We start from the raw sequence: 11,084 nt of genomic DNA, 5'->3' as shown, positions 1-11,084 counted from the left end.
TACATTCACATTTTGTTGAAGTATTATCCAATAAATATATTTATTAAGGATGTGAATGTGAGTGTGAAGGTTGTCTGTCTATCTCTGTTGGCCCTGCAATGAGGTGAGATTGTTGCTGAGATAGGCGCCAGCGCCCCCTGCTACCCCAAAAGGGAATAAGTGGTAGAAAATGGATGGATGGATGTCCACAAAAAATCTAGCTGTCAACACTGAATATTGCATTGTTGCATTTCTTTTCACAGTTTATGAACTTACAATCAGATTTTGTTGAAGTATTGTTCAATAAATACATTTATAAAAGATTTTTGAATTGTTGATATTTTTAGAATATTCTTAAAAATCTCACGTACCCCTCGGCATACCTTCAAGTACCCCCAGGGGTACGCGTACCCCCATTTGAGAACCCACTGCATTAGGCGCACCAGGTTATAAGGCGCACTATCTATTTTTGAGAAAATTAAGGGATTTTAAGTGCACCTTATAGTCTGAAAAATACAATACTTTGTTGGGTACAATGTTCAATTGTTTTACTCCATGGTTGGAATTCACATTTCGTGTGCTAATGGGGATCCCAAATAGACAAAAACTGGTGCCAAGAGGCAAAAAAGTGGGTTTTGTATTGCGTAATATGACCCTTTTAAAGCACAAATAGGTCTGGGTTCTTGAGAACGCATCGTAAAACATTTGTTCTTATATGCAGATGAAAACCGCACATGGTTATGTCATCAGTTTGAAGCACTGAGCAAGGTTTACACCATCTTGTAATTTTATACACACGCACACACACACACACACACACACACACACACACACACACACACACACACACACACACACACACACACACAAGGGGGAGGGTTCTGAGGCAGAAAATAAATAGCAAGGCTGCACGCTGGACCGTCATCAGTCCAGTAAGTCCAACCATGGAGTGCAAAGGTGTGCGCACGCTGATGCTCGTCTTAATGATGGTGACCTGTTCGCTCCAGCAGACGCCAGCCAAGAAGAAGCCGGTACGAAAAGGTACACCATTTTTATTTACCTTTTCTTTAATGTTGATCACCCTCTTTTCGGTCTAATCCAAGCAACACCACTGAAGCTACAGACTGTTTATGAATATTGTGTGTTTTGGATTAGAAAAGGATGCGGCCATCGAGGAGCTGCAGAGACAGATCAATGACATTGTGCAGGACCTCGACCGCCTGAAAGAAGAACAGGCTTTGCAAAGAGGTAAAGAATATATTTACATTTGACATTGTGATGTGTTACATTGACAGTCGGAGAGTAATAGGTCACATGACTACATATACATCTTAATTAATAGTGTCATTACCTTTTGTTGCACAATCGAATCCAAATGTTATATTAGTTTCAGACATGCAATAAAGTGCTTGCTGATTTAATGTAACAAAAAAAAAAGGGGGAGTCTGGTCTACTGACACGGATCTTACTTGTTGCTTGTGTGGCCCATTTAGTTCGTTAAAGTTAAAGGCCTACTGAAACCCACTACTACCCACCACGCAGTCTGATAGTTTATATATCAATGATGAAATATTAACCTTGCAACACATGCCAATACGGCCTTTTTAGGTTACTAAATTACAATTTGAAATTTCCCGCGGAGTTTCCTGGTGAAAACGTCGCGGAACGATGACGCGTGTTTGTGACGTTATTGGTTTGAGGCTAAAAGTCGTCTCTTTTCATCGCGCAATTACACAGTATTTTGGACATCTGTGTTGCTGAATCTTTTGCAATTTGTTCAATTAATAATGGAGAAGTCAAAGTAGAAAGATGGAGGTGGGAAGCTTTAGCCTTTAGCCACACAAACACACGGTGTTTCCTTGTTTAAAATTCCCGGAGGTGAAGCTTTACTATGGATCAGAGCGGTCAAGCGAACATGGTTCCCGACCACTTGTCAACTGGCAGGTTTCGGTGAGAAAATTGTGGTTAAAAAGTCGCCTCTTACCGGAGATCAGCTGAGCTTGCGCCGTCCATGCAGCTGCCGTCGACTTCCCTCAGAGACTGGCGTCAAAACACCCGTGGACACACCCCTCCGACTATAGGTACCATAAAATCTCACTAAAACACTAGCAACACAATAGAAAGATAAGGGATTTCCCAGAATTATCCTAGTAAATGTGTCTAAAAACATCTGAATCGCTCCCAATGCAATCGCCTCTTTTTTTTTTTTTTTACTTTATTTTTTATTAAATTTTATTTTTTGTAGTCTTTCACTCTAAATTTCCTTATCCACAAATCTTTCATCCTCGCTCAAATTAATGGGGAAATGTCGCTTTCTCGGTCCGAATAGCTCTTGAAGCTGGAGGCTCACATTATAAACAATGTGAGGATGTGAGGAGCCCTCACACCGGTGACGTCACGCGCACATACTTCCGGTAAAGGCAAGGCTTTTTTATTAACGACCAAAAGTTGCGAACTTTATCGTCAATGTTCTCTACTAAATCCTTTCAGAAAAAATATGGCAATATCGCGAAATGATCAAGTATGATACATAGAATGGACCTGCTATCCCCGTTTAAATAAGAAAATCTCATTTCAGTAGGCCTTTAAAGATAGGATTTTAAGGTATGGTTCTCTAACTACTGACAATGTGTAACCTTTAAAAACCGAAAAGTGAGAAAGGTTTAATAAAATATGTATCCTACTATTTGGAAGTTGTCCAATCCTAATGAATGTGTAGCAGAAGCGAGTCAAAATACCTTTAGATTAAAGAGCAAAACACGACAATGAAAACAGACGTCTGTCCAGGAATTTGCAACGTCTGCAATTTACGTAAAATCATCCAATCCCTGCTAGTGTTGTCCTGATACCAATATTTTGGTACCGGTACTTTTTAGAGGCGGTATACTATTGGATATAATCCATTAGCATTGCTGTACTATACTAATACCGGTATATCGTACTACCCTAATCCCTGCAAATTATAGATAGATAGATAGATAGATGGATAGATAGATAGATAGATAGATAGATAGATAGATAGATAGATAGATAGATAGATAGATAGATAGATAGATAGATAGATAGATAGATAGATAGATAGATAGATAGATAGATAGATAGATAGATAGATAGATAGATAGATAGATAGATAGATAGATAGATAGATAGATAGATAGATAGATAGATAGATAGATAGATAGATAGATAGATAGATAGATAGATAGATAGATAGATAGATAGATAGATAGATAGATAGATAGATAGATAGATAGATAGATAGATAGATAGATAGATAGATGGATGGATGGATGGATGGATAGATAGATAGATAGATGGATAGATAGTACTTTACTGATTCCTTCAGGAAAATTAAAATTCCAGCAGCAGCGTACAGAGCTGAGATCAATTTAAAAAGTAAAAAGTAAATAATGGGGGCATAAATGGAAACAAAATGGAAATATATTCCAATAAGAATAAAAAGCAACAATGAGAATAAAAATATAACAGTAAAATAAGAATATAACAAGAGAAACTAGGCAGTAGTGACCATGTTATGGAAAACTATTGCACTGTTATTGTTTTGCATCCCCTGTCATCGTAGTGGAATGAAGCATTAGACTGACTTCTAGTACCCGTTTACAGCGCTAAGCATACTTGCCAACCTTGAGACCTCCGATTTCGGGAGGTGGGGGTGGGGGGTGCGGGTCGTGGTTGGGGACATTGTTAAGAGGGGATGAGTATATTTACCGCTAGATTCATAGATTCACCAAGTCGAGTGTTCATATATATATATATATATATATATTAGAAATACTTGACTTTTAGTGAATTCTAACTATATATATATATATATATATATATATATATAAATATATATATATATATATATATTTATAGATATATATATGTATTTATTTATTATATATGTATATAAAATAAATACTTGAATTTCAGTGTTCTTTTATTTACACATTTACACACACATAACACTCATCTACTCATTGTTGAGTTAAGGGTTGAATTGTCCATCATTGTTTTTCTAACCATATGCATGTACAGTAGATGGCAGTATTGTCCTGTTTAAGAGCCTCACAACATTGCTGTTTGGCAGACGAACTGCTTTACGGTAGACAAAAACGGACTGCTGTTGTTGTGTGTTGTTTTACTGCGCTGGGACGACGTTAATGAAACTGCCTAACAATAAACCCACATAAGAAACCAAGAACTCGCCCTCGATCATTCTCCAGTTCTAACGTCATTGGGGAGACACGCTCTTTATACACGTCACTCAGGTCTGCATGGAGCTGGAAGGGGTGTGGTCTCCAGCTCCGCCTGAATTTCGGGAGATTTTCGGGAGAGGCGCTGAATTTCGGGAGTCTCGGGAAAATCCAGGAGGTTTGGCAAGTATGGCGCTAAGCCTCCTGGGTAATGTAGTATATAAACATTTTAGCCAAAAGCCAGCGTCCTGACTTCTTACTTACATGTATTTAGGTATTTATTTAACCTTTATTTACCCAGAGTAAGACCATTAAGAACATATTCTCATTTACAATGCTGACCTAGCAAAGAGGAAGCATTTACATGTTAGGAGTAGTTGACATGTGATGATAATCTCTCATCATCTCTCATTTACCAACATAAATTACCGCTATGGATTGCACTCAACTGTTCATAAATGTTCTAACCGTGTGGGGGTGAATTTGTTATGTTTAAGATGGACAATAACTTTAAGCATAAAATAAACATGGAGAATGTCTGCAACATGTAGACAACAGAGCAGATAGCGAACAATAAAGAAGCCTAATTATAATTTTTCATTATCAATCATCATCAATGCAGTATTTGTTTTCCAATTGTTGTTGCAACCCTGTGTGTCATGAAGTTAAGGTTACAAGGAACATCTAAAACTTAAATATTTCCTGAAATCAAAGGTTGATTTTATGTTATAAGTTAAAAAAATATATAGATTTTGCCGTAACTTTCAGAAGAAGCTGTTGCAAATTCAGACATTTTAGTTCGCAACAATCACAAAAAAAGCCTGCAAAATGCTGGAAGGACCGTAACAGATTAAAAAAAATAAATCACAATTTAGTTTATAAAAAAAAAAAATTTCATTAATTTTTAACTGTTCTGTACTTCAATGCTCTCTTATATACAGAACGCACTTTAAATTAAAACTACGTTATTGATTTTTAAATTTTTTCATAGTTACATACATATTTATACATGTATAAATACTGTATATACACACACCTATACATATATGTATATTTATGTGCATATATATATATATATATATATATATATATATAACACATATACATATATATGTATGTATGTATATGTATATATATATATATATATATATATATATATAGATAGATACACACACACACACACATATATATATATATATATATACACACACACTCACATATTATATATATATATATATATATATATATATATATATATATATATATATATACATATATATACACACACACATATATACACATACAAACCCCGTTTCCATGAGTTGGGAAATTGTGTTAGATGTAAATATAAACGAAATACAATGATTTGTAAATTATTTTCAACCCATATTCAGTTGAATATGCTACAAAGAAAACATATTTGATGTTCAAACTGATAAACCTTTTTTGTTGTTGCAAATAATCATTAATTTTAGAATTTAATGCCAGCAACACGTGACAAAAAAGTTGGGAAAGGTGGCAATAAATACTGATAAACATGAGGAATGCTCATCAAACACTTATTTGGAACATTCCACAGGTGTGCAGGCTAATTGGGAACAGGTGGGTGCCATGATTGGGTATAAAAGCAGCTTCCATGAAATGCTAAGTAATTCACAAACAAGGATGGGGTGAGGGTCACCAATTTGTAAGCAAATTGTCGAACAGTTTTAGAACAACATTTTTCAACGAGCTATTGCAGGAAATTTAGGGAATTTACCATCTACAGTCCGTAAAATCATCAAAAGGTTCAAAGAATCTGGAGAAATCACTGCACATAAGCGATGATATTACGGACCTTTGATCCCTCAGGCGGTACTGCATCAAAAACCGACATCAGTGTGTAAAGGATATCACCACATGGGCTCAGGAACACTTAATAAAACCACTGTCGGTAACTACAGTTGGTTGCTACATCTGTAAGAGCAAGTTAAAACTCTACAATGCAAAGCAAAAGCCATTTATCAACAACACACAGGAACGCCGCCGGCTTCTCTGGGCCCGACCTCATCTAAGATGGACTGATGCAAAGTGGAAAAGTGATCTGTGGTCTGACGAGTCCACATTTCAAATTATATTTGGAAACTGTGGACGTGGTGTCTTCAGGAAAAAAAAGGAATATAACAATCCGGATTGTTATAGGCGCAAAGTTCAAAAGCCAGCATCTGTGATGGTATGGGGGTGTATTAGTGTCCAAGGCATGGGTAACTTACACATCTGTGAAGGCATCATTAATGCTGAAAGGTACATACAGGTTTTGGAGCAACATATGTTGTCATCCAAGCAACGTTATCATGGACGCCCCTGCTTATTTCAGCAAGACAATGCCAAGCCACGTGTTACAACAGCGTGGCTTCGTAGTAAAAGAGTGCGGGTACTTTCCTGGCCCGCCTGCAGTCCAGACATGTCTCCCATCGAACATGTGCGGCGCATTATGAAGCGTAAAATACCCCGGACCGTTGAACAACTTAAGCTGTACATCAAGCAAGAATGGTAAAGAATTCCACTTTCAAAGCTTCAACAATTAGTTTCCTCAGTTCCCAAACGTTTATTGAGTGTTGTCAAAAGAAAAGGTGATATAACACAGTGGTGAACATGCCCTTTCCCAACTACTTTGGCACGTGTTGCAGCCATGAAATTCTAAGTTAATTATTATTCGCAAAAAAAAAAAGTTTGAGTTTGAACATTAAATATCTTGTCTTTGTAGTGCATTCAATTGAATATGGGTTGAAAATGATTTGCAAATCATTGTATTCTGTTTATATTTACATATAACACAATTTCCCAACTCATATGGAAACAGGGTTTGTACATGCATACATACATATGTACATGTATGTATATATATATATATATATATATATATATATATATATATATATATATATATATATATATATATATATATATATATATATATTTATGTGTGTGTGTATATACATTATATATATGTGTGTATTTATATATACAGGTTATGTGTGTATATTTATATATATATAATGTACAAACATATTTACACATACTTATCCATCCATCCATCCATTTTCTACCGCTTATTCCCTTTCGGGGTCACAGGGGGCGCTGGCACCTATCTCAGCTACAATCGGGCGGAAGGCAGGGTACACCCTGGACAAGTCGCCACCTCATCGCAGGGCCAACATAGATAGACAGACAACATTCTCACTCACATTCACACACTAGGGCCAATTTAGTGTTGCCAATCAACCTATCCCCAGGTGCATGTCTTTGGAAGTGGGAGGAAGCCGGAGTACCCGGAGGGAACCCACGCATTCACGGGGAGAACATGCAAACTCCACACAGAAAGATCCCGAGCCTGGATTTGAACCCAGGACTGCAGGAACTTCGCATTGTGAGGCAGACGCACTAACCCCTGTCCCACCGTGAAGCCCTACACATACTTATATATATACACATATATATATATGTGTACGTATATATATATATACAGTATATGTGTGTATATACAGTATATATATATATATATATATATATATATATATATATATATATATATACACGTACACACACGTATTAGAGCTGTGAATTTTTGGGTTCCATTCGATTCGATTCTTGGGTGTAACGATTCGATTCAGAGTCGATTCTGGATTCAAAATCAATATTTTAATAACATTAAGAGTCAGTATTATGATTAACTGTATTCCTCCATAAAATAGATAACAGCTCTGATAAATGTATATATTACTTAAAAGAAAACTGGCTTTGTTTCACAAAATTCTACTCAAACAATTAATAAAGTCAAATATAAATAAGTGGACAAGAGAAGATTATAACATGGACCCCGCCCCCCCCCCCCCAAAAAAATAATATAGATTTAAAAAAAATTAAAAATACAACATTTTTTTTTTCTTTTCTTCATTTTTATGATTTGATTAGGAATCATCACAAGAAAGAATCACGATTAATTCGAAAAAAAATTTTTGGGGACAATCCTGATATATCGGTCATCTGACATTTTCCTAGCCCTTTTCTGCTCTGTCACTGATAGGAATATATAGACAAATGTTCCTCCGCATTGCCTGTAACTCTCATAGGCGGGCAGCATTAGCACTCGTCTTTAAAGGCAGTGGTGCTACTGGGTTCAATCCCTGGTTGAAGTGGAGTCCGGGACGATTCCCGTTTTGTTTTATAATTCTATTAATTTTGTTATTTTGCACTTTAAAAAAAAACAGCAATAACTTCATTTCCCATGTCTATGTTTTAGTCCAAGTTTGAATAAAAAGTATAACAAATTTTTGTAATGTTATACATTTTGCGTAGGGCTCCAACTTAGCCAGGGGCGGCCTGAGTAAATGTATTTTTTGTACAATTAATTTTAAATTGGGTGCTGTATAGTGAGGCACTTTGAATATTGACGCTATTATTTATCCATCAGTGTGTTTGAAGGGCACCAAGATAAATGGCAAGTGTGTCCTAGCCGACCCAGTGAAGAAGTCCTACCACACGGCCAGCGAGGACTGCAACGCTCTCGGTGGCTACCTCGCCGCTCCCTCGTCGGCCGAAGAGAACGATCAGCTGACCAAGTACATCCAACAAAGCGTCGGTCCGGCTGAGCAAGTCTGGCTGGGCGTCAACGACATGGTGACCGAGGGAACTTGGGCCAACCAGAGCGGCGACAGCATCTCCTACAAGAACTGGGACACGTCCAGCAGCCGGTCCCGCCAGCCGGACGGCGGCACGTCCCAGAACTGCGCCGTCCTCTCCGTGGCCGCCCAGGGAAAGTGGTCTGACGAGAAATGCCGCGACGAAAACCCGTCTGTGTGTCAGTTCAACATTGTGTGAGAGCATGCATGCACTCTGTATGTACTATAACTAGCCCTAAACAGCTGCTTTGTGTGTACTTCTGCTGCAGTGCCACTTTACCTTCTTTTTTTGGGAAAAAGCAGGATCTGTCTCAATTGGACACATTTATCACACCCCTAGTAATTCATCATTAAGAGTAGATTTCGTCCCAACACAAAAGTGCGACACAATCGAATAAAAACGATTATTTAAAGGGGAACATTATCACCAGACCTATGTAAGCGTCAATATATACCTTGATGTTGCAGAAAAAAGACCATATATTTTTTTAACTGATTTCCGAACTCTAAATGGATGAATAATGGCGAATTAAACGCCTTTCTATTTATCGCTCTCGGAGCGATGACGTCAGAACGTGACGTCACCTAGGTAATAAAGCCGACATTTTCTCAAACACATTACAAACACCGCGTCTCAGCTCTGTTATATTCCGTTTTTTCGACTATTTTCTGGAACCTTGGAGACATCATGCCTCGTCGGTGTGTTGTCAGAGGGTGTAACAACATTAACAGGCCCAAAGATGCGAAAGTGGCAAGAAATTGGACGAAATTTGTTCAAAATACAAGGGTGTGGGGAAAGCCGACGAAATGGTCAGTCGTTTATTCCGCACACTTTACCGACGAAAGCTATGCTACTACAGAGATGGCAAGATTGTGTGGATATCCTGCGACACTCAAAGCAGATGCATTCCCAACGATAAAGTCAAAGAAATCTGCCGCCAGACCCCCATTGAATGTGCCGGAGTGTCTGCACATTTTACCGGCGGTGCTGAGGCCGACATGACACAGAAATGTATGGATAACCTGCAGATGCATTTCCAACGATAAAGTCAACAAAATCACAAAGGTGAGTTTTGTTGATGTTATTGACTTATGTGCTAATCAGACATATTTTGTCGCGGCATGACTGCCAGCTAATCGATGCTAACATGCTATTTAGGCTAGCTGTATGTACATTTGAAACTATATTTACATCCAGCGTTTCCCTCCACCTAGATTTAATGCCAAACAAACACTTACCAATCGACGGATTTAAGTCGATCCAGTGTCACAAGATGCGAAACTTCCGATCGTTGGTCTGCATATTTTACTGGCGATGATAAGGCAAACATGGCCGAATAGCGTCAATAGCTATTCGCTCAATAGCTTCAGTTTCTTCTTCAATTTCGTTTTCGCTATCTGCCTCCATACTCCAACCATCCGTCTCGATTCATGCGTAATCTGTTGAATCGCTTAAGCCGCTGAAATCAGAGTCTGAATCCGAGCTATATCTTGCTGTGCTATCCGTATTGGCATCACTGGATGACGTCACAGGAAAATGGACGATGGCTTCACAGATACCGAAAATCAGGCACTTTAAAGCTTTTTTTTAGGGATATTCCGGGATGGGTAACATTTGGAAAAAAAATTCAAAAAATAAAATAAGCCACTGGGAACTGATTTTTTATTGGTTTTAACCCTTCTGAAATTGTGATAATGTTCCCCTTTAACACGAGCTGCTTCAAAAATAATGCCAAGCATTTTGGAGTTTATTGCAATTTTGGGGATTTCAATTGCAAGTGTGCCTAAGGAAATGGCCAGACCCCCCATTTGAATACACACAAGTGCATGTATAATGCATATATATTAATAAACTAGTTAAGATCCACTCATTTCCAACCTGTACTATGCTGCGTTCTGTACTTCACTGACAAGTCTCACATTGAGCCTGAAGAATATTCTCTTTTTTAACTTTTTGTTGGGTTTTTTTCCTCCCTCCTTTTAATTAGCAATGTTCCCAGTTTGCCAGTCTGATGTCTCGTCGGATGTAACCTGACATAAATAAACTGTACCTAAAAAATGCACGCTGTCACTCCAAAGCCTAAGCTGTGTTTTCATAACCACACTTCCATAAGTGTGTGATGCTCCAAAGCATTCACACACATATATATTTTTTATTTTTCTTCTTCTTCTTCTTCTCCAGATTTTGGCGCGCTCTATCTTTCACATTTTTCATCTGATTCAAACCGTTCAAACTTTTCCAGAA

At 37.7% G+C, this 11,084-nt stretch overlaps 1 protein-coding gene across 1 annotated transcript; it reads left to right on the top strand.

The window, feature by feature from the left end:
- Positions 1 to 860: 860 nt before the first annotated feature.
- Positions 861 to 10,900, top strand: LOC133539859 (tetranectin-like). Its single transcript, XM_061882112.1, has 3 exons — positions 861 to 1,020; positions 1,135 to 1,227; positions 8,632 to 10,900. Exons 1-3 carry the CDS (start codon positions 924 to 926, stop codon positions 9,036 to 9,038), a joined length of 597 nt encoding a protein of 198 aa, XP_061738096.1. The 5' UTR covers positions 861 to 923; the 3' UTR covers positions 9,039 to 10,900.
- The last annotated feature ends 184 nt before the right edge of the window (positions 10,901 to 11,084 follow it).

The sequence above is a fragment of the Nerophis ophidion genome, linkage group LG21 (genome assembly GCF_033978795.1).
Source record: "Nerophis ophidion isolate RoL-2023_Sa linkage group LG21, RoL_Noph_v1.0, whole genome shotgun sequence".
NCBI lineage: Eukaryota > Metazoa > Chordata > Actinopteri > Syngnathiformes > Syngnathidae > Nerophis > Nerophis ophidion.
This window is presented reverse-complemented; position numbering and strand designations above follow the sequence as displayed.

Excerpts from the sequence above, each read along its gene's own strand:
- LOC133539859 (XM_061882112.1), top strand. The coding sequence starts at position 924 with ATGGAGTGCAAAGGTGTGCGCACGCTGATGCTCGTCTTAATGATGGTG. Across the intron at positions 1,021-1,134 it reads GAAGAAGCCGGTACGAAAAG|AAAAGGATGCGGCCATCGAG; the intron begins GTACACCATTTT and ends GTTTTGGATTAG. Across the intron at positions 1,228-8,631 it reads AGAACAGGCTTTGCAAAGAG|TGTGTTTGAAGGGCACCAAG; the intron begins GTAAAGAATATA and ends TTTATCCATCAG.